This window comes from Taudactylus pleione, unplaced genomic scaffold (genome assembly GCF_031769625.1).
Source record: "Taudactylus pleione unplaced genomic scaffold, aTauple2 ptg001020l, whole genome shotgun sequence".
NCBI lineage: Eukaryota > Metazoa > Chordata > Amphibia > Anura > Myobatrachidae > Taudactylus > Taudactylus pleione.
The window spans coordinates 742,477-767,916 of NW_028285421.1; the positions used below are offsets into that span (position 1 = coordinate 742,477).

The 25,440-nt window shown below is 50.4% G+C and overlaps 1 protein-coding gene across 1 annotated transcript in view; it reads right to left on the reverse strand.

Moving 5' to 3' along the window:
- Positions 1–3,082: 3,082 nt before the first annotated feature.
- The window catches only part of LOC148454256 (uncharacterized), a 40,179-nt gene continuing 17,821 nt past the window's right edge, over positions 3,083–25,440 (reverse strand). The window contains exons 3-9 of the mRNA XM_088461124.1: positions 22,380–22,456; positions 21,810–21,921; positions 20,615–20,824; positions 18,400–18,653; positions 18,042–18,180; positions 16,942–17,194; positions 3,083–3,250 (exon numbers count right to left, since the gene is read on the reverse strand). Coding sequence (XP_088317250.1) covers positions 3,083–3,250; positions 16,942–17,194; positions 18,042–18,180; positions 18,400–18,653; positions 20,615–20,824; positions 21,810–21,921; positions 22,380–22,456 — 1,213 coding nt within the window. The remainder of the gene's footprint in view (positions 3,251–16,941; positions 17,195–18,041; positions 18,181–18,399; positions 18,654–20,614; positions 20,825–21,809; positions 21,922–22,379; positions 22,457–25,440) is intronic.

A 25,440-nucleotide genomic window follows, 5' to 3' on the forward strand; every position in this document is an offset into this window, starting at 1 on the left:
TGGGCGTGGTCACTTAAAAATGGTGCATGTCAACATAACACACCCCTTTATTTTCACACTGAACATTCCTATCCATATGCACCTTAACCCCAGTAGTACCCCTTATACAGTACCCCCAGTATGCAGTTGTGGTCCCTCTTATGCAGGCCCATAGTAGTGCCCCTTATACAGTATCCCCAGTAGTGGTCCCCCTTATACAGCCCCCAATTAGTTCCCCTTACTCAGTGCCCCCAGTAGAGGTCCCCCCAAATGCAGTGCCCCATGTAGTGTTCCCCCTTATGCAGTGCCCCCAGTAGCAGTCCCCACAATGCAATGCACCCAGTAGTGTTATCTCCTTATGCAGTGCCCTTTATATAGTGCCCCCAGTAGTAGTCCCCCCCATGCAGTGCCCTTTATATAGTGCCCCCAGCAGTAGTCCCCCCCATGCAGTTTTCCCAGTAGTGGTCCCCCTTATGCAGGCACCCAGTAGTGATCCCCCCCTGTAGTGGTCCCCGCAGTGCCCCTAGAAGTAAGCCAATTATATAGTGCCCCCAGCAGTTGTCCCCCCTCCCATGCAGTGCCCCCAATAGTGGTCCCCCTGATGCAGGCCCCCAGTAGTGATCCCCCCATGCAGTTTTCCCAGTAGTGGTCCCCCTTATGCAGGCACCCAGTAGTGATCCCCCCCTGTAGAGGTCCCCGCAGTGCCCCTAGAAGTAAGCCAATTATATAGTGCCCCCAGCAGTTGTCCCCCCCCATGCAGTGCCCCCAATAGTGGTCCCCCTGATGCAGGCCCCTAGTAGTGACCCCCCCCTATCCAGTGGTCCCTGTAGTGGTCCTTCCTGTTATTGCCCCCAGTTGTGGTCCCCCCAGTGCAGTGCCCCTAGTAGTAGGCCCATCTTATAATGCCCCCAGTAGTAGTCCCCCCCAAGTAGTGGTCCCCAGTTGAGGTTCCCCCTCCCGATTAAGTGCCCCCTGTAATAGCCCCCCACAGTAGAGGTTCTCCCAATAATGGTGCCCCCAGTAATAGCCCCCCCCAGTAGAGGTCCTCCCAATAATGGTAGTAGCCACCCCCACCTGTTGTGCCACCACCCCCAGTAGAGGTCCCCCCAGTAGTAGCCACCCCTCTCCCCCGTTGTGCCCCCAGTAGTGCTGCCAGGTTTTAAAAAAAAATATATAAAAACATACTTACCTGAATCCACGCTGCTGCTCCGGACCACGACACCTCTCCCGCCGCCGCCGCCCGCCAGTCCTCCAGGGCTAGAGCGCTCAGCATAATGGGAGAGACGTCATGATGTCATGACGTCTGTCCCATTACCCACTGCAGGAGCCGGACGGAAGTCCGGCTCTTACAGTGGGTGCTGCAGCAGTCAATGAGAGTCTATCTGACTCTCATTGGCTGCTGTTTAACACACGCATCACTGCCAGCACTGGCGGCGATGTGTGTGTTATGCACAGCCTGAGCCCATCTCCTGGCACTATTGGGCAAGCGCTCAGGGGGAGGGAACGGGCTCAGGTGTTCAGCACAAGACCGGTGCTGGAAGCCTAGCGCTGGTCCTGTGTAAATGTGTAGCGCTGACCGCACTCACTGCGGCTGGCGCTACACTGGTGGCTAACTAGGGTGGGCCGGACCCACGGTACCCAGGGCACGCACCCTGCTCGCCTTGCCCTAGTTACGCCACTGATCCTAAACTACTTGTAGTGTTAAATGTCCAAAGCCACTGATTACAGCCAATGCACCTCAGGGCGTATTTACTTATTGTGCAACTTCCTAAGAACTGGTAAGATTGAAAAACACAAACTGGTTTGATGCCTATACATGTGTTATAATAATGAAAGTAATTTACCAGTTCCTGAGAAGTGTAAGATTTATTTATATAGTGTGAGGTAGTTGCCCAGATATTGGGGTGGGGCAGGGCTGTAGCCTGTTGTATTATATGCTCTTCATATAAAGATAGAGGATGTGAGCCTGAAATGAAGAAATCTTTTGACCCCCAGAGAGGTCTGTACTTCAGGAGATGCCTGTACACTAAAGCTGTGGAGTATCTGTCTTTTTGAAGACATTGAGCAATAAACATCTTGACTTTTAATGTGACGTATCTGCCTGTATCCTGTGACCAACAGAAGAGCACAGACACTATTCTGCTCTCCAGCTGTTAAGGATTGAGAAGAGTGTCTCCAAGCTAAAGCCCTCTGCCAGCTACCGGGCTGGGACTGGTCCATGGTGAGGGACCAGTGGAAGTTAGATGACACTATCCAAGAAGTGTTGCTGCAGAGTGTCCACACATACCCAGAAGTTGCTGACGTACTGTCCTGGGTGGAAGAAAGTGGTAACAAGTGCGGGTGAAGAAGCTTGGTGGTTGCAGTGAAGTTGCATGACCACAGTACAGTGGGCAAAGTCAATAACAAGAGGTTACTAACGGTAAGAGGGAACCCCCTAATAACCCAATATACAGTAATATCAAAATAAATTGTGTGTAATGGGGCACAGACTGGTAATAGGTGTGATGGGGGCACATACTGGTGATGTGAGGCTGGGTGGTGCCCTGAGGGCATTCTATAATTGAAAGCAATGGTGTTGTGAGCCTCATGTTTTAGTTCTTCCTATAAGAGTATGTGTTAGCTAGTTGGATGCCCTGAGAACCTCCTATTACTGAGTGTGATTATGATGTGAGACTGGTGCTCTGATTTCTCTTATTAGAGTTTATGTTTTTGGGTGGGTGCCAGTGAGGGTGTCATATCACCCTTTTTGATAGTGATGTGACGTTGATGTTATTATGCCTCCTATTAGAGTGTGTTTATTAGATGGGTGACCTAAGGAATTCTCATTACACTGTTTTATCAAGATGTGAGGCTAAGGTTCTGGTTCCTCCTCTAAGAATGTGTGTTGGTTGGGTTCCTTGGGAAACTCTCTACTCAGTGTGGTCATGATGTGAGACTGATGTTCTAGTTTCTCCAATTAGAGTTGTTGGATGGATGTCCTGAGCACCTCTTGTTAGTTTGATGGGGATGTAAGGCTGATGGTCTAGTTCTTACTATGAGAGTTGTTGGATGGATGTCCTGAGGACCTCTTGTGTTATTGTGATGGGAATGTGAGGCTGATGTTTTAGTTCCTGATATTAGAGTTGTTGGATGGATGTCCTGAGGACCTCTTGTTAGTGTGATTGTGATGTGAAGCTGATGATCTAGTTCCTCCTATGAGAGATGTTGGATGGGTGTCCTGAGGACATCTTGTTAGCGTGATGGAGATGTGAGGTTGATGTTCTGGTTCCTCCTATTAGAGTTGTTGGATGGATATCTTGAGGACCTCTTGTTATTGTGATGGGGATGTGAGGCTGATGTTTTAGTTCCTAATATTAGAGTTGTTGGATGGATGTCCTGAGGACCTCTTGTTAGTGTGATGGGGATGTGAGGCTTATGTTCTGGTTCCTCCTATGAGAGTTGTTGGATGGGTGTCCTGAGGACCTCTTGTTAGTGTGATGGTGATATGAGGCTGATGTTATGGTTCATCTTATGAGTGTGTTTATTACGTGGGTGACCTAAGGACTGTTTAATCATGATGTGAGGCTGATGTTCTGGTTCCTCCTGTTAGTGTGTGTCTGCTGGGTATGTGTCCTGAGGACTTGTTCTGCAAATGTGATTGCACGCAGCCTCTTTTCTGTCTCTGATTGATTGACAGGTAGAGACATTTAAGGGTTGGGGACAGCCAGCGTTCCATGTTTTCCTGGAGTGGCAAGGCCAGGCGATGTGTCCACAGACACAGTTTCCTTGCTTCACAAGCTGGCCAACCTTATTAAGCTGAGGCTTACTCAGCTAGCCGGTGGTCCGGTGCCTGTGAACGCGGTTCTGCCATAAGCTAAATTAGCATCTGTGTCTTTTCTTTATTTTTAATATATTAGAAGACAAATAAACCTCACTCTTCCATCAAGCTCTCTCTTAGTATTCATATTTCTGGGCCTCATATTACCCGTTTTGATAGTGATGTGAAGTTGACGTTATTATGCCTCCTATTAGAGTGTGTTTATTAGGTGGGTGACCTAAGGACCTCTTATTACACTGTTTAACCTTAATGTGAGGCTGATGTACTGGTTCCTCCTGAGAGAATGAGGGCCGTATTCAATTAGGTGCAATAAGTCGCATTTGGCAAATAGAGTCCGCCAATGCGAACTTTTGATGCATGCATGCTTATCATCATATAAAATTGCATGTGCGAAAACTCCATATGCAGAGACCGGCAAAAAGTTTCTACCATCTCAGAGTAGGTGAAAAAATTAGCAAAATCTCTATTTTTGGCTAAAAATGTGGGGACTTTGGCCCTGATTCAGACCCGCTCGCTGCCGGACGCAGCTCGCAGGTCTGAAGGACGTTTTTTTTTTTTTTATGTGTCCGTCCTCCTGGCCGCTCGCTAAGCTGTGGGTGACCACCCACAGCTTTAGCAAGCGGCCAGGTGATGGTCGCGACCATCGGGACTTGCCACAAGACCCTTGTGGTAGGGTCTCGTCTGCCACAAGCCCCAGTGAGCTTCTGGCTCTAATAGAGCCGGAAGCTCACTGCTGACATCACTCGTGATGTCAGTAGGGCCACCCCCAAATGGCAGGCGTTCCTTCGGGAAAACCACCGTTTGGCCAGCCACCCCCCCTCCCCGCCTACAAAACGGGGCAAGCTGTCGATCAACATTGACAGCCACCCCGTTTGTAGCGAGCACCGGAGCAAGAGAATTTCTCTCTTGCTCCGGGGCGTGCGCACTGCCCAGCCATCGACTCACTTGGGAGCGCATAGCACTTGCGAGTCGGTCTTAGGCCCTGATTCAGAGCCGCTCGCTATTTGCGGTCGTACGTTCAAAAACAAGGGGTGGCTATTCAAATGAACCGTTCGCTCTTTGCGGTCTGTTCACGCCTCTAAGTCTGAACGAGCGAGCAAAACGGAATTTTGAAAAATATGCCCCCTGGCCGCTCGCACCATACGTCATGTCCGCTATTTATTAGATTAATCGAGTACATCGAACAGCGTATGAACTGCTCGCTATTCTTGTGGTTGGTTTTTCCTACCACTATATTGCGAGCAGTTCTGACTATAAAATAACCCAGTGACGTGGTCAATGACACTGCTGTATTAATTATGCACTCCCTTAAAACGCCCGTTTTGACCTTTAAGCACGCCTGCGTTCTGAACTCCACTCCCCGTTTCCAAGCACCTTCCCGTTACCACCCACATACGCCTCCTCCTGTCACTCAAAGTAGCAGGCATTCGCTATATAGCAAACAAACGATTTTCGGCCGCACTGACTGGTTCGCGCATGCGTATAACGATCCGTACGCATGCGCAGATGTGCGAACATCGCTCAGTGCGAACGAGCGGACGCTTACGAGCGGCTCTGAATCAGGTCCTTAATCAGGCCCTTGGTTCATAACGCTTTGTATACACCCCCTAGTGACTAATTAAACAAAAAAAAATTAAATGAGCTTAAATATCCCTAATAATGATTTGTCATTTTTGGGGTGAAAATGTAAAAAGTGTTGGAAAATGGGTATAAAGTTTTTGGTCAGGAATTTTGGGGGGGATGTATGGATGGGACAGGTGTTTTGGGGGAGCTGTATGGATGGGACAGTTATATGGGGTGCTGTATGGATGGGGCAGGTATATGGGGGTGCTGTATGGATAGGACAGGTGTATGGGGGTGCTGTATGGATGGGAAAGGTGTATGGAGGAGCTGTATAGATGGGACAGGTATATGGGGGGCCGTATGGATGGGACAGGTATATGGGGTGCTGTATGGATGGGACAGGTATATGGGGATACTGTATAGATGGGACAGTTATATGGGGGGGCCGTATGGATGGCACAGGTATATGGGAGGCTGTAAGAAAGGGACAGGTATGAGGGGTGCTGTATGGATGGGACAGGTATATTGGGGTGCTGTACGGATAGGACAGGTATATGGGGGAGCTGTATGGATGGGACAGGTATACGGGGGTGCTGTATGGATGGGACAGGTATATGGGGGTGCAGTATGGATGGGACAGGTATATGGGGGAGCTGTATGGAGGGACATGTATTTGAGGGTGCTGTATGGATGGGACAGGTATATGGGGGTGCTGTACGGATAGGACAGGAATATGGGGGAGCTGTATGGATGGGACAGGTATATGGGTGCTGTATGGATGGGACAGGTATATGGGGGTGCTGTATGGATGGGACAGGTGTTTGAGGGGCTGTATGGATGTATATGGGGTGCTGTATGGATGGGACAGGGATATGGGGGTGCTGTATAGATGGGACAGGTATATGGGTGTTGTATGGATGGGACAGGTATATGGGGGTGCTGTATGGATATGACAGGTATATGGGGGTGCTGTATGGATAGGACAGGTATATTTGGTGCTGTATGGATAGGACAGGTATATGGGGGTGCTGTATGGAAGGGACAGGTATATGGAGGTGCTGTATGGATGGGACAGGTATATGGGCTGCTGTATGGATGGGACAGGTATATGGGGGTGCTGTATGAGAGGGACAGGTATATGGGGGTGCTGTATGGATACGACAGGTACATGAGGTGCTGTATGAGTAGGACAGGTAGATGGGGGTGCTGTATGAATGGGACAGGTATATGGGGGAACTGTATGAATGGGACAGGAATATGGGGGTGCTGTATGGATGGGACAGGTTTACTGGGGTGCTGTATGGATGGGACAGGTATATGGGGTGCTGTATGGATGGGATAGGTATATGGGGTGCTGTATGGATGGGTCAGGTATATGGGGTGCTGTATGTATGGGACAGGTATATGGGTGCAGTATGGATGGGACAGGTATATGGGGGTGCTGTATGGATGGGACAGGTATTTGGGGGGCTGTATGAATGGGACAGGTATATGGGATGCTGTATGAATGGGACAGGTATATGGAGGTGCTGTATGGATGGGACAGGTATATGGGGGTGCTGTATGGATGGGACAGGTATATGAGGGTGCTGTATGAATGGGACAGGTATATGGGGGTGCTGTATGGATAGGACAGGTATATAGGGCGCTGTATGGATGGGACAGGTATATGGGGGTGCTGTATGGATGGGACAGGTATATGGGATACTGTATGGATGGGACAGATATATAGGGGGCTGTAAGAATGGGACAAGTATATGGGGTGCTGTATGGAAGGGACAGATATATGGGGTGCTGTATGGATGGGACAGGTATATGGGGTGCTGTATGGATGGGACAGGTATATGGGGGTGCTGTATGGATGGGACAGGTATATGGCGTGCTGTATGGATGGGACAGGTATATGGGGTGCTGTATGGATGGGACAGGTATATGGGGGTGCTGTATGGAAGGGACAGGTATATGGAGGTGCTGTATGGATGGGACAGGTATATGGGCTGCTGTATGGATGGGACAGGTATATGGGGGTGCTGTATGAGAGGGACAGGTATATGGGGGTGCTGTATGGATACGACAGGTACATGAGGGGCTGTATGAGTAGGACAGGTAGATGGGGGTGCTGTATGAATGGGACAGGTATATGGGGGAACTGTATGAATGGGACAGGAATATGGGGGTGCTGTATGGATGGGACAGGTTTACTGGGGTGCTGTATGGATGGGACAGGTATATGGGGTGCTGTATGGATGGGATAGGTATATGGGGTGCTGTATGGATGGGTCAGGTATATGGGGTGCTGTATGTATGGGACAGGTATATGGGTGCAGTATGGATGGGACAGGTATATGGGGTGCTGTATGGATGGGACAGGTATTTGGGGGGCTGTATGCATGGGACAGGTATATGGGATGCTGTATGAATGGGACAGGTATATGGAGGTGCTGTATGGATGGGACAGGTATATGGGGGTGCTGTGTGGATGGGACAGGTATATGAGGGTGCTGTATGAATGGGACAGGTATATGGGGGTGCTGTATGGATAGGACAGGTATATAGGGCGCTGTATGGATGGGACAGGTATATGGGGGTGCTGTATGGATGGGACAGGTATATGGGATACTGTATGGATGGGACAGATATATAGGGGGCTGTAAGAATGGGACAAGTATATGGGGTGCTGTATGGAAGGGACAGGTATATGGGGTGCTGTATGGATGGGACAGGTATATGGGGTGCTGTATGGATGGGACAGGTATATGGGGGTGCTGTATGGGTGGGACAGGTATATGGCGTGCTGTATGGATGGGACAGGTATATGGGGTGCTGTATGGATGGGAGAGGTGTATGGTGGTGCTGTATGGATGGGACAGGTGTATGGGGCGCTGTATGGATGGGACAGGTATATGGGGTGCTGTATGGATGGGACAGGTGTATGGGGGTGCTGTATGGATAGGACAGGTGTATGGGGGTGCTGTATGGATAGGACAGGTGTATGGGGTGCTGTATGGATGGGACAGGTATATGGGGTGCTGTATGGATGGGACAGGTGTATGGGGGTGCTGTATGGATGGGAGAGATATATGGGGTGCTGTATGGATGGGACAGGTATATGGGGTGCTGTACGGATGGGACAGGTATATGGGGGTGCGGTATGGATGGGACATTTATATGGGGTGCTGTATGGATGGGGCAGGTATATGGGGGTGCTGTGTGGATACGACAGGTATATGGGGGTGGTGTATGGATGGGACAGGTGTATGGGGGAGCTGTATAGATGGGACAGGTGTATGGGGGGGCCGTATGGATAGGACAGGTATATGGGGGTGCTGTATGGATGGGACAGGTATATATGGGGGTAGTGTATAGATGGGACAGGTATATGGGGGGGGCCGTATGGATTGGACAGGTATATGGGGGGCTGTAAGAATGGGACAGGTATATGGGGGTGCTGTACGGATAGGACAGGTATATGGGAGAGCTGTATGGATGGGACAGGTATACGGTGGTGCTGTATGGATGGGACAGGTATATGGGGGTGCAGTATGGATGGGACAGGTATATTGGGGAGCTGTATGGAGGGACAGGTATATGAGGGTGCTGTATGGATGGGACAGGTATATGGGGGTGCTGTATGGAAAGGACAGGTATATGCGGGAGCTGTATGGATGGGACAGGTATATGGGGTGCTGTCTGGATGGGACAGGTATATGGGGGGCTGTAAGAATGGGACAGGTATATGGGGGTGCTGTACGGATAGGACAGGTATATGGGAGAGCTGTATGGATGGGACAGGTATACGGTGGTGCTGTATGGATGGGACAGGTATATGGGTGTGCAGTATGGATGGGACAGGTATATTGGGGAGCTGTATGGAGGGACAGGTATATGAGGGTGCTGTATGGATGGGGCAGGTATATGGGGGTGCTGTATGGATACGACAGGTGTATGGGGGTGCTGTATGGATGGGACAGGTGTATGGGGGAGCTGTATAGATGGGACAGGTGTATGGGGGGGGCCGTATGGATGGGACAGGTATATGGGGGTACTCTATGGATGGGACAGGTATATGGGGGTACTGTATAGATGGGACAGGTATATGGGGGTGCAGTATGGATGGGACAGGTATATGGGGGGCTGTAAGAATGGGACAGGTATATGGGGGTGCTGTACGGATAGGACAGGTATATGGGAGAGCTGTATGGATGGGACAGGTATACGGTGGTGCTGTATGGATGGGACAAGTATATGGGGGTGCAGTATGGATGGGACAGGTATATTGGGGAGCTGTATGGAGGGACAGGTATATGAGGGTGCTGTATGGATGGGACAGGTATATGGGGGTGCTGTACGGAAAGGACAGGTATATGGGGGAGCTGTATGGATGGGACAGGTATATGGGGTGCTGTCTGGATGGGACAGGTATATGGGGGGCTGTAAGAATGGGACAGGTATATGGGGGTGCTGTACGGATAGGACAGGTATATGGGAGAGCTGTATGGATGGGACAGGTATACGGTGGTGCTGTATGGATGGGACAGGTATATGGGGGTGCAGTATGGATGGGACAGGTATATTGGGGAGCTGTATGGAGGGACAGGTATATGAGGGTGCTGTATGGATGGGGCAGGTATATGGGGGTGCTGTATGGATACGACAGGTGTATGGGGGTGCTGTATGGATGGAACAGGTGTATGGGGGAGCTGTATAGATGGGACAGGTGTATGGGGGGGGCCGTATGGATGGGACAGGTATATGGGGGTACTCTATGGATGGGACAGGTATATGGGGGTACTGTATAGATGGGACAGGTATATGGGGGTGCAGTATGGATGGGACAGGTATATGGGGGGCTGTAAGAATGGGACAGGTATATGGGGGTGCTGTACGGATAGGACAGGTATATGGGAGAGCTGTATGGATGGGACAGGTATACGGTGGTGCTGTATGGATGGGACAAGTATATGGGGGTGCAGTATGGATGGGACAGGTATATTGGGGAGCTGTATGGAGGGACAGGTATATGAGGGTGCTGTATGGATGGGACAGGTATATGGGGGTGCTGTACGGAAAGGACAGGTATATGGGGGAGCTGTATGGATGGGACAGGTATATGGGGTGCTATCTGGATGGGACAGGTATATGGGGGTGCTGTATGGATGGGACAGGTATAAGAGGGTGCTGTATGGATGGGACAGGTGTTTCGGGTGCTGTATGGATGGGACAGGTATATGGGGTGCTGTATGGATGGGACAGGTATATGGGGTGCTGTATGGATGGGACAGATATATGGGGTGCTGTATGGATGGGACAGGTATATGGGGGTGCTGTATGGATGGGACAGGTGTTTGGGGTGCTGTATGGATGGGACAGGTTTATGGGGGTGCTGTATGGATGGGACAGGTATATGGGGTGCTGTATGGATGGGACAAGTATATGGGGGTGCTGTATGGATGGGACAGGTGTTTGGGGGGCTGTATGGATGTATATGGGGTGCTGTATGGATGGGACAGGGATATGGGGTTGCTGTATAAATGGGACAGGTGTATGGGTGTTGTATGGATGGGACAGGTATATGGGATGCTGTATGAATGGGACAGGTATATGGGGGTGCTGTATGGATGGGACAGGTATACGGGGGTGCTGTATGGATGGGACAGGTGTTTCGGGTGCTGTATGGGTGGGAGAGGTATATGGGGTGCTGTATGGATGGGACAGATATATGGGGTGTTGTATGGATGGGACAGGTATATGGGGGTGCTGTATGGATGGGACAGGTGTTTGGGGTGCTGTATGAATGGGACAGGTTTATGGGGGTGCTGTATGGATGGGACAGGTATATGGGGTGCTGTAGGGATGTGACAGGTATATGGGGGTGCTGTATGGATGGGACAGGTATATGGGGTGCTGTACGGATAGGACAGGAATATGGGGGAGCTGTATGGATGGGACAGGTATATGGGTGCTGTATGGATGGGACAGGTATATGGGGGTGCTGTATGGATGGGATAGGTGTTTGGGGGGCTGTATGGATGTATATGGGGTGCTGTATGGATGGGACAGGGATATGGGGGTGCTGTATAGATGGGACAGGTATATGGGTGTTGTATGGATGGGACAGGTATATGGGGGTGCTGTATGAATGGGACAGATATATGGGGGTGCTGCTGTATGGATATGACAGGTATATGGGGGTGCTGTATGGATAGGACAGGTATATTTGGTGCTGTATGGATAGGACAGGTATATGGGGGTGCTGTATGGAAGGGACAGGTATATGGAGGTGCTGTATGGATGGGACAGGTATATGGGGTGCTGTATGGTTGGGACAGGTATATGGGGGTGCTGTATGAGAGGGACAGGTATATGGCGTGCTGTATGGATGGGACAGGTATATGGGGTGCTGTATGGATGGGAGAGGTATATGGGGGGCTGTAAGAATGGGACAGGTATATGGGGGTGCTGTATGAATGGGACAGATATATGGGGGTGCTGCTGTATGGATATGACAGGTATATGGGGGTGCTGTATGGATAGGACAGGTATATTTGGTGCTGTATGGATAGGACAGGTATATGGGGGTGCTGTATGGAAGGGACAGGTATATGGAGGTGCTGTATGGATGGGACAGGTATATGGGGTGCTGTATGGTTGGGACAGGTATATGGGGGTGCTGTACGGAAAGGACAGGTATATGGGGGAGCTGTATGGATGGGACAGGTATATGGGGTGCTGTCTGGATGGGACAGGTATATGGGGGGCTGTAAGAATGGGACAGGTATATGGGGGTGCTGTACGGATAGGACAGGTATATGGGAGAGCTGTATGGATGGGACAGGTATACGGTGGTGCTGTATGGATGGGACAGGTATATGGGTGTGCAGTATGGATGGGACAGGTATATTGGGGAGCTGTATGGAGGGACAGGTATATGAGGGTGCTGTATGGATGGGGCAGGTATATGGGGGTGCTGTATGGATACGACAGGTGTATGGGGGTGCTGTATGGATGGGACAGGTGTATGGGGGAGCTGTATAGATGGGACAGGTGTATGGGGGGGGCCGTATGGATGGGACAGGTATATGGGGGTACTCTATGGATGGGACAGGTATATGGGGGTACTGTATAGATGGAACAGGTATATGGGGGTGCAGTATGGATGGGACAGGTATATGGGGGGCTGTAAGAATGGGACAGGTATATGGGGGTGCTGTACGGATAGGACAGGTATATGGGAGAGCTGTATGGATGGGACAGGTATACGGTGGTGCTGTATGGATGGGACAAGTATATGGGGGTGCAGTATGGATGGGACAGGTATATTGGGGAGCTGTATGGAGGGACAGGTATATGAGGGTGCTGTATGGATGGGACAGGTATATGGGGGTGCTGTACGGAAAGGACAGGTATATGGGGGAGCTGTATGGATGGGACAGGTATATGGGGTGCTGTATGGTTGGGACAGGTATATGGGGGTGCTGTATGAGAGGGACAGGTATATGGCGTGCTGTATGGATGGGACAGGTATATGGGGTGCTGTATGGATGGGAGAGGTATATGGGGGGCTGTAAGAATGGGACAGGTATATGGGGGTGCTGTATGAATGGGACAGATATATGGGGGTGCTGCTGTATGGATATGACAGGTATATGGGGGTGCTGTATGGATAGGACAGGTATATTTGGTGCTGTATGGATAGGACAGGTATATGGGGGTGCTGTATGGAAGGGACAGGTATATGGAGGTGCTGTATGGATGGGACAGGTATATGGGGTGCTGTATGGTTGGGACAGGTATATGGGGGTGCTGTACGGAAAGGACAGGTATATGGGGGAGCTGTATGGATGGGACAGGTATATGGGGTGCTGTCTGGATGGGACAGGTATATGGGGGGCTGTAAGAATGGGACAGGTATATGGGGGTGCTGTACGGATAGGACAGGTATATGGGAGAGCTGTATGGATGGGACAGGTATACGGTGGTGCTGTATGGATGGGACAGGTATATGGGTGTGCAGTATGGATGGGACAGGTATATTGGGGAGCTGTATGGAGGGACAGGTATATGAGGGTGCTGTATGGATGGGGCAGGTATATGGGGGTGCTGTATGGATACGACAGGTGTATGGGGGTGCTGTATGGATGGGACAGGTGTATGGGGGAGCTGTATAGATGGGACAGGTGTATGGGGGGGGCCATATGGATGGGACAGGTATATGGGGGTACTCTATGGATGGGACAGGTATATGGGGGTACTGTATAGATGGGACAGGTATGTGGGGGTGGAGTATGGATGGGACAGGTATATGGGGGGCTGTAAGAATGGGACAGGTATATGGGGGTGCTGTACGGATGGGACAGGTATATGGGAGAGCTGTATGGATGGGACAGGTATACGGTGGTGCTGTATGGATGGGACAAGTATATGGGGGTGCAGTATGGATGGGACAGGTATATTGGGGAGCTGTATGGAGGGACAGGTATATGAGGGTGCTGTATGGATGGGACAGGTATATGGGGGTGCTGTACGGAAAGGACAGGTATATGGGGGAGCTGTATGGATGGGACAGGTATATGGGGTGCTGTCTGGATGGGACAGGTATATGGGGGGCTGTAAGAATGGGACAGGTATATGGGGGTGCTGTACGGATAGGACAGGTATATGGGAGAGCTGTATGGATGGGACAGGTATACGGTGGTGCTGTATGGATGGGATAGGTATATGGGTGTGCAGTATGGATGGGACAGGTATATTGGGGAGCTGTATGGAGGGACAGGTATATGAGGGTGCTGTATGGATGGGGCAGGTATATGGGGGTGCTGTATGGATACGACAGGTGTATGGGGGTGCTGTATGGATGGGACAGGTGTATGGGGGAGCTGTATAGATGGGACAGGTGTATGGGGGGGGCCGTATGGATGGGACAGGTATATGGGGGTACTCTATGGATGGGACAGGTATATGGGGGGCTGTAAGAATGGGACAGGTATATGGGGGTGCTGTACGGATAGGACAGGTATATGGGAGAGCTGTATGGATGGGACAGGTATACGGTGGTGCTGTATGGATGGGACAAGTATATGGGGGTGCAGTATGGATGGGACAGGTATATTGGGGAGCTGTATGGAGGGACAGGTATATGAGGGTGCTGTATGGATGGGACAGGTATATGGGGGTGCTGTACGGAAAGGACAGGTATATGGGGGAGCTGTATGGATGGGACAGGTATATGGGGTGCTGTCTGGATGGGACAGGTATATGGGGGGCTGTAAGAATGGGACAGGTATATGGGGGTGCTGTACGGATAGGACAGGTATATGGGAGAGCTGTATGGATGGGACAGGTATACGGTGGTGCTGTATGGATGGGACAGGTATATGGGGGTGCAGTATGGATGGGACAGGTATATTGGGGAGCTGTATGGAGGGACAGGTATATGAGGGTGCTGTATGGATGGGGCAGGTATATGGGGGTGCTGTATGGATACGACAGGTGTATGGGGGTGCTGTATGGATGGAACAGGTGTATGGGGGAGCTGTATAGATGGGACAGGTGTATGGGGGGGGCCGTATGGATGGGACAGGTATGTGGGGGTACTCTATGGATGGGACAGGTATATGGGGGTACTGTATAGATGGGACAGGTATATGGGGGTGCAGTATGGATGGGACAGGTATATGGGGGGCTGTAAGAATGGGACAGGTATATGGGGGTGCTGTACGGATAGGACAGGTATATGGGAGAGCTGTATGGATGGGACAGGTATACGGTGGTGCTGTATGGATGTGACAAGTATATGGGGGTGCAGTATGGATGGGACAGGTATATTGGGGAGCTGTATGGAGGGACAGGTATATGAGGGTGCTGTATGGATGGGACAGGTATATGGGGGTGCTGTACGGAAAGGACAGGTATATGGGGGAGCTGTATGGATGGGACAGGTATATGGGGTGCTATCTGGATGGGACAGGTATATGGGGGTGCTGTATGGATGGGACAGGTATAAGAGGGTGCTGTATGGATGGGACAGGTGTTTCGGGTGCTGTATGGATGGGACAGGTATATGGGGTGCTGTATGGATGGGACAGGTATATGGGGTGCTGTATGGATGGGACAGATATATGGGGTGCTGTATGGATGGGACAGGTATATGGGGGTGCTGTATGGATGGGACAGGTGTTTGGGGTGCTGTATGGATGGGACAGGTTTATGGGGGTGCTGTATGGATGGGACAGGTATAACGGGTGCTGTTTGGATGTGACAGGTTTATGGGTGTGCTGTATGGAAGGGACAGGTATATGGGGTGCTGTATGGATGGGACAAGTATATGGGGGTGCTGTATGGATGGGACAGGTGTTTGGGGGGCTGTATGGATGTATATGGGGTGCTGTATGGATGGGACAGGGATATGGGGTTGCTGTATAAATGGGACAGGTGTATGGGTGTTGTATGGATGGGACAGGTATATGGGATGCTGTATGAATGGGACAGGTATATGGGGGTGCTGTATGGATGGGACAGGTATACGGGGGTGCTGTATGGATGGGACAGGTGTTTCGGGTGCTGTATGGGTGGGAGAGGTATATGGGGTGCTGTATGGATGGGACAGATATATGGGGTGTTGTATGGATGGGACAGGTATATGGGGGTGCTGTATGGATGGGACAGGAGTTTGGGGTGCTGTATGAATGGGACAGGTTTATGGGGGTGCTGTATGGATGGGACAGGTATATGGGGTGCTGTATGGATGTGACAGGTATATGGGGGTGCTGTATGGATGGGACAGGTATATGGGGTGCTGTACGGATAGGACAGGAATATGGGGGAGCTGTATGGATGGGACAGGTATATGGGTGCTGTATGGATGGGACAGGTATATGGGGGTGCTGTATGGATGGGACAGGTGTTTGGGGGGCTGTATGGATGTATATGAGGTGCTGTATGGATGGGACAGGGATATGGGGGTGCTGTATAGATGGGACAGGTATATGGGTGTTGTATGGATGGGACAGGTATATGGGGGTGCTGCTGTATGGATATGACAGGTATATGGGGGTGCTGTATGGATAGGACAGGTATATTTGGTGCTGTATGGATAGGACAGGTATATGGGGGTGCTGTATGGAAGGGACAGGTATATGGAGGTGCTGTATGGATGGGACAGGTATATGGGGTGCTGTATGGTTGGGACAGGTATATGGGGGTGCTGTATGAGAGGGACAGGTATATGGCATGCTGTATGGATGGGACAGGTATATGGGGTGCTGTATGGATGGGAGAGGTGTATGGGGGTGCTGTATGGATGGGACAGGTGTATGGGGCGCTGTATGGATGGGACAGGTATATGGGGTGCTGTATGGATGGGACAGGTGTATGGGGGTGCTGTATGGATAGGACAGGTGTATGGGGGTGCTGTATGGATGGGACAGGTGTATGGGGTGCTGTATGGGTGCTGTATGGATGGGACAGGTGTATGGGGGTGCTGTATGGATGGGAGAGGTATATGGGGTGCTGTATGGATGGGACAGGTATATGGGGTGCTGTATGGATGGGACAGGTATATGGGGGTGCGGTATGGATGGGACATTTATATGGGGTGCTGTATGGATGGGGCAGGTATATGGGGGTGCTGTGTGGATACGACAGGTATATGGGGGTGCTGTATGGATGGGACAGCTGTATGGGGGAGCTGTATAGATGGGACAGGTGTATGGGGGGGCCGTATGGATGGGACAGGTATATGGGGGTGCTGTATGGATCGGACAGGTATATGGGGGTAGTGTATAGATGGGACAGGTATATGGGGGGGCCGTATGGATGGGACAGGTATATGGGGGGCTGTAAGAATGGGACAGGTATATGGGGGTGCTGTACGGATAGGACAGGTATATGGGAGAGCAGTATGGATGGGACAGGTATACGGTGGTGCTGTATGGATGGGACAGGTATATGGGGGTGCAGTATGGATGGGACAGGTATATTGGGGAGCTGTATGGAGGGACAGGTATATGAGGGTGCTGTATGGATGGGACAGGTATATGGGGGTGCTGTATGGATGGGACAGGTATATGGGGTGCTCTCTGGATGGGACAGGTATATGGGGGTGCTGTATGGATGGGACAGGTATATGGGGGTGCTGTACGGAAAGGACAGGTATATGGGGGAGCTGTATGGATGGGACAGGTATATGGGGTGCTGTCTGGATGGGACAGGTATATGGGGGTGCTGTATGAATGGGACAGGTATATGGGGGGCTGTAAGAATGGGACAGGTATATGGGGGTGCTGTACGGATAGGACAGGTATATGGGAGAGCTGTATGGATGGGACAGGTATACGGTGGTGCTGTATGGATGGGACAGGTATATGGGGGTGCAGTATGGATGGGACAGGTATATTGGGGAGCTGTATGGAGGGACAGGTATATGAGGGTGCTGTATGGATGGGACAGGTATATGGGGGTGCTGTACGGAAAGGACAGGAATATGGGGGAGCTGTATGGATGGGACAGGTATATGGGGTGCTGTCTGGATGGGACAGGTATATGGGGGTGCTGTATGGATGGGACAGGTATAAGAGGGTGCTGTATGGATGGGACAGGTGTTTCGGGTGCTGTATGGATGGGACAGGTATATGGGGTGCTGTATGGATGGGACAGGTATATGGGGGAGCTGTATAGATGGGACAGGTGTATGGGGGGGGCCGTATGGATGGGACAGGTATATGGGGGTGCTGTATGGATGGGACAGGTATATGGGGGTGCTGTACGGAAAGGACAGGTATATGGGGGAGCTGTATGGATGGGACAGGTATATGGGGTGCTGTCTGGATGGGACAGGTATATGGGGGTGCTGTATGGATGGGACAGGTATATGGGGGGCTGTAAGAATGGGACAGGTATATGGGGGTGCTGTACGGATAGGACAGGTATATGGGAGAGCTGTATGGATGGGACAGGTATACGGTGGTGCTGTATGGATGGGACAGGTATATGGGGGTGCAGTATGGATGGGACAGGTATATTGGGGAGCTGTATGGAGGGACAGGTATATGAGGGTGCTGTATGGATGGGGCAGGTATATGGGGGTGCTGTATGGATACGACAGGTGTATGGGGGTGCTGTATGGATGGGACAGGTGTATGGGGGAGCTGTATAGATGGGACAGGTGTATGGGGGGGCCGTATGGATGGGACAGGTATATGGGGGTGCTGTATGGATGGGACAGGTATATGGGGGTACTGTATAGATGGGACAGGTATATGGGGGTGCAGTATGGATGGGACAGGTATATGGGGGGCTGTAAGAATGGGACAGGTATTTGGGGGTGCTGTACGGATAGGACAGGTATATGGGAGAGCTGTATGGATGGAAAAGGTATACGGTGGTGCTGTATGGATGGGACAGGTATATGGGGGTGCAGTATGGATGGGACAGGTATATTGGGGAGCTGTATGGAGGGACAGGTATATGAGGGTGCTGTATGGATGGGACAGGTATATGGGGGTGCTGTACGGAAAGGACAGGTATATGGGGGAGCTGTATGGATGGGACAGGTATATGGGGTGCTGTCTGGATGGGACAGGTATATGGGGGTGCTGTGTGGATGGGACAGGTATAAGAGGGTGCTGTATGGATGGGACAGGTGTTTCGGGTGCTGTATGGATGGGACAGGTATATGGGGTGCTGTATGGATGGGACAGGTATATGGGGTGCTGTATGGATGGGACAGATATATGGGGTGCTGTATGGATGGGACAGGTATATGGGGGTGCTGTATGGATGGGACAGGTGTTTGGGGTGCTGTATGGATGGGACAGGTTTATGGGGGTGCTGTATGGATGGGACAGGTATAAGGGGTGTTGTATGGATGTGACAGGTTTATGGGTGTGCTGTATGGATGGGACAGGTATATGGGGTTCTGTATGGATGGGACAAGTATATGGGGGTGCTGTATGGATGGGACAGGTGTTTGGGAGGCTGTATGGATGTATATGGGGTGCTGTATGGATGGGACAGGGATATGGGGTTGCTGTATAAATGGGACAGGTGTATGGGTGTTGTATGGATGGGACAGGTATATGGGGTGCTGTATGGATGGGACAGGTATACGGGGGTGCTGTATGGATGGGACAGGTATATGGGGGTGCTGTATGGATGGGACAGGTATACGGGGGTGCTGTATGGATGGGACAGGTGTTTCGGGTGCTGTATGGGTGGGAGAGGTATATGGGGTGCTGTATGGATGGGACAGATATATGGGGTGTTGTATGGATGGGACAGGTATATGGGGGTGCTGTATGGATGGTACAGGTGTTTGGGATGCTGTATGGATGGGACAGGTTTATGGGGGTGCTGTATGGATTGGACAGGTATATGGGGTGCTGTATGGATGTGACAGGTATATGGGGGTGCTGTATGGATGGGACAGGTATATGGGGTGCTGTACGGATAGGACAGGAATATGGGGGAGCTGTATGGATGGGACAGGTATATGGGTGCTGTATGGATTGGACAGGTATATGGGGGTGCTGTATGGATGGGACAGGTGTTTGGGGGGCTGTATGGATGTATATGGGGTGCTGTATGGATGGGACAGGGATATGGGGGTGCTGTATAGATGGGACAGGTATATGGGTGTTGTATGGATGGGACAGGGATATGGGGGTGCTGTATGAATGGGACAGATATATGTGGGTGCTGTATGGATATGACAGGTATATGGGGGTGCTGTATGGATAGTACAGGTATATTTGGTGCTGTATGGATAGGACAGGTATATGGGGGTGCTGTATGGAAGGGACAGGTATATGGAGGTGCTGTATGGATGGGACAGGTTTATGGGGTGCTGTATGGATGGGACAGGTATATGGGGGTGCTGTATGAGAGGGACAGGTATATGGGGGTGCTGTATGGATACGACAGGTACATGAGGTGCTGTATGAGTAGGACAGGTAGATGGGGGTGCTGTATGAATGGGACAGGTATATGGGGGAACTGTATGAATGGGACAGCAGGAATACGGGGGTGCTGTATGGATGGGACAGGTATACTGGGGTGCTGTATGGATGGGACAGGAATATGGGGTGCTGTATGGATGGGATAGGTATATGGGGTGCTGTATGGATGGGTCAGGTATATGGGGTGCTGTATGTATGGGACAGGTATATGGGTGCAGTATGGATGGGACAGGTATATGGGGTGCTGTATGGATGGGACAGGTATTTGGGGGGCTGTATGAATGGGACAGGTATATGGGATGCTGTATGAATGGGACAGGTATATGGAGGTGCTGTATGGATGGGACAGGTATATGGGGGTGCTGTATGGATGGGACAGGTATATGAGGGTGCTGTATGAATGGGACAGGTATATGAGGGTGCTGTATGAATGGGACAGGTATATGGGGGTGCTGTATGGATAGGACAGGTATATGGGGGTGCTGTATGGATGGGACAGGTATATGGGATACTGTATGGATGGGACAGGTATATAGGGGGCTGTAAGAATGGGACAAGTATATGGGGTGCTGTATGGAAGGGACAGGTATATGGGGTGCTGTATGGATTGGACAGGTATATGGGGTGCTGTATGGATGGGACAGGTATATGGGGGTGCTGTATGGATGGGACAGGTATATGGCGTGCTGTATGGATGGGACAGGTATATGGGGTGCTGTATGGATGGGAGAGGTGTATGGGGGTGCTGTATGGATGGGACAGGTGTATGGGGCGCTGTATGGATGGGACAGGTATATGGGGTGCTGTATGGATGGGACATGTGTATGGGGGTGCTGTATGGATAGGACAGGTGTATGGGGGTGCTGTATGGATAGGACAGGTGTATGGGGTGCTGTATGAATGGGACAGGTATATGGGGTGCTGTATGGATGGGACAGGTGTATGGGGGTGCTGTATGGATGGGAGAGGTATATGGGGTGCTGTATGGATGGGACAGGTATATGGGGTGCTGTATGAATGGGACAGGTATATGGGGGTGCTGTATGGATGGGACAGGTATACGGGGGTGCTGTATGGATGGGACAGGTGTTTCGGGTGCTGTATAGGTGGGAGAGGTATATGGGGTGCTGTATGGATGGGACAGATATATGGGGTGTTGTATGGATGGGACAGGTATATGGGGGTGCTGTATGGATGGGACAGGTGTTTGGGGTGCTGTATGGATGGGACAGGTTTATGGGGGTGCTGTATGGATGGGACAGGTATATGGGGTGCTGTATGGATGGGACAGGTTTATGGGGGTGCTGTATGGATGGGACAGGTATATGGGGTGCTGTATGGATGGGACAGGTATATGGGGTGCTGTATGGATGGGACAGGTATATGGCGGTGCTGTATGGATGGGACAGATGTTTGGGGGGCTGTATGGATGTATATGGGGTGCTGTATGGATGGGACAGGGATATGGGGTTGCTGTATAGAAGGGACAGGTATACGGCGGTGCTGTATGGATGGGACAGGTGTTTCGGGTGCTGTATGGATGGGACAGGTATATGGGGTGCTGTATGGATGGGACAGGTATATGGGGGTGCTGTATGGATGGGACAGGTGTTTGGGGTGCTGTATGGATGGGACAGGTTTATGGGGGTGCTGTATGGATGGGACAGGTATATGGGGTTCTGTATGGATGTGACAGGTATATGGGGGTGCTGTATGGATGGGACAGGTATATGGGGTGCTGTATGGATGGGACAGGTATATGGGGGTGCTGTATGGATGGGACAGGTGTTTGGGGGGCTGTATGGATGTATATGGGGTGCTGTATGGATGGGACAGGGATATGGGGTTGCTGTATAGATGGGACAGGTATATGGGTGTTGTATGGATGGGACAGGTATATGGGGCGCTGTATGAATGGGACAGGTATATGGGGGTGGTGTATGGTTGGGACAGGTATACGGTGGTGCTGTATAGATGGGACAGGTATATGGGTGTTGTATGGATGGGACAGGTATATGGCGGTGCTGTATGAATGGGATAGATATATGGGGGTGCTGTATGGATATGACAGGTATATGGGGGTGCTGTATGGATAGGACAGGTATATTTGGTGCTGTATGGATAGGACAGGTATATGGGGGTGCTGTATGGATGGGACAGGTATATGGAGGTGCTGTATGGATGGGACAGGTATATGGGGTGCTGTATGGATGGGACAGGTATATGGGGGTGCCGTATGAGAGGGACAGGTATATGGGGGTGCTATCTGGATACGACAGGTATATGAGGTGCTGTATGAGTAGGACAGGTATATGGGGGTGCTGTATGAATGGGACAGGTATATGGGGGTGCTGTATAAATGGGACAGGTATATGGGGGTGTTGTATGGATGGGACAGGTATACTGGGGTGCTGTATGGATGGGACAGGTATTTGGGGTGCTGTATGGATGGGATAGATATATGGGGTGCTGTATGGATGGGTCAGGTATATGGGGTGCTGTATGTATGGGACAGGTATATGGGTGCTGTATGGATGGGACAGGTATATGGGGTGCTGTATGGATGGGACAGGTATTTGGGGGGCTGTATGGATGGGACAGGTATATGGGATGCTGTATGGATGGGACAGGTATATGGAGGTTCTGTATGGATGGAACAGGTATATGGGGGTGCTGTATGGATAGGATAGGTATATGGGGGTGCTGTATGGATGGGACAGGTATATGCGGGTGCTGTATGGATAGGACAGGTATGTGGGGGTGCTGTATAAATGGGACAGGTATATGGGGGTGCTGTATGGATGGGACAGGTATATGGGGTTGCTGTATGGATAGGACAGGTATATGGGGGTGCTGTATGGATGGGACAGGTATATAGGGGTGCTGTATGGATGGGACAGGTATATGGGGGTGCTGTATGGATAGGACAGGTATATGGGGGTGCTGTATGGATGGGACAGGTATTTGGGGGCTGTATGGATGCGACAGGTATTTGGGGGGCTGTATGGATGGGACAGGTATATGGGGGTGCTGTATGGAGGTGACAGGTGTATTGGGGGGCTCTATGGAGGGGAGAGGTATTTGGGGGCTGTATGGATGGGACAGGTACTTGGGGTCTGTTTGGAGGGGACAGGTATTTGGGGGGCTGTATGGATGGGACAGGTATATGGGGGTGCTGTATGGAGGGGACAGGTGTATTGGGGGGCTCTATGGAGGGGAGAGGTATTTGGGGGCTGTATGGATGGGGACAGGTACTTGGGGTCTGTTTGAAGGGGACAGGTATTTGGGGGCTGTATGGCGGGGACAGGTATTTTTAGGATTGCTCGTGGCTACAGGTGTATTTTTAAAAATTTTTAAAAGTGCACTTTATAGACAGAAATATACCAGCCCCCATTTTACTCTCCCCCCTAATTTATCTACAGCATTTATTTTCTCCAAAAGAAATAGCTTTTTATCATATATCCACATTTAAGCAAATAATCATAAAAGCCATTTCTCACAATTTAAAAACCCAAAAAACTTTCATTAGGGCTATTAATACACTTCAATATTGATTTCCTGTGTTAGTTAGGTTTTTTATGGGGTACAGACTGATTTCCCCAAAATGTGCTGTACTTTTCGCTAGTTTTGCTAGCACAATTACCGCACATATGCGTTTTCACATGTTTTGCAATTGAATAGGGCAAATAGCGGCAGCGCATTGAGAAAGTATGTGATAAGATCGCATCAAAACTGGAAAATGCGGTGATAACTTTGCCATGCGAACGCTTATCTCCAAACATGACTTTTCACACCTAATTGAATACGTCCCTATGTGTTTGTTGGATGGGTGTTATGAGGACTTCTTGTTAGTGTGATGGGGATCTGAGGCTGATGTTCTGGTTCTTCCTATTAGAAAGTGTTTATTAAGTAGATGACTTCTTATTACACTGTTTTATCATGATGTGAGGCTAAGGTTCTGGTTCCTCCTCTGAGAATGTGTGTTTGTTAGGTGGGTTCCCTGAGAAACTCTCTACTCAATGTGATCATGATGTGAGGCTGATGTTCTGGTTCCTCCTATTAGAGTATGTGTTTGTTGGATGGGTGAACTGAGGACCTCTTGTTAGTGTGATGTGGATGTGAGGCTGATGTTCTGCTTCCTCCTATGAGAGTTGTTGGATGGGTGCACTGAGGACCTCTTGTTAGTGTGATGGGGATCTGAGGCTGATGTTCTGGTTTCTAATATTAGAGTATGTGTTTGTTAGGTGAGTGACCTAAGAACCTCTTATTTGTCTGCTTTATCATGATGTGAGGCTAAGATTCTGGTTCCTCCTATGAGAATATGTGTTTGTTGGGTGGGTTCCCTGGGAAACTCTCTACTTAGTGTGATCATGATGTGAGGCTGATGTTCTGGTTTCTTCCATGAAAATGTGTGTTTGTTGAGTGGGTGCACTGAGGACCTCTTGTTAGTGTGATGCTGATGTTCTGGTTATTCCTATTAGAGTGTGTATTTGTTTGATGGGACCCCCTGAGTGCCTTATATTACCCATTTTGATACTAATGTGAGGCTGATGTTCTTGTGCCTCCTACTAGAGTGTGTGTTTGTTGGGGGGGGGGGGTTTGAGGACCTCTTATTGAACAGTGTAATAGTTATGTGAAGCAGATGTTCTGGTTACTCCTACTAGAGTGAGTGCTTCTTTGGTTTGTGCCCTGAGATCATCTTGATACTCAGTGTAATACAGATGTGTCCTGCTACATCCTTGCACCATATGCCTTGTAGCGTGCCATGCTAGCTGCGCCCTGTCATGGAGATGTATCTCGCAGCATGCTGCAGTAAGGCACAATGTAACGTACTGAAGTTTTTGTGGTGTGTTGGTGAAACCGGGCGCTCCTGTTGAGGGTAAGTGGGCCGTGAATGGTAATGGGTTTTCCCTAGTGAAAAGCAAAGTCTGAATTGTGTGTCTAAAGGTAGGCATTAACATGTGCTTAGGCGTTCCTGATGGAGTCGACCGTATAGATGACATAGGTCAGTGTAGACATAATATGAAATTTAATCACGTATACAGGGTAATGCATGAAATATAAATGCATATAGTAAAAACATGCTTTAGATTCAAAAAGGATGAGAATTCACAGGATCGGTTGTCA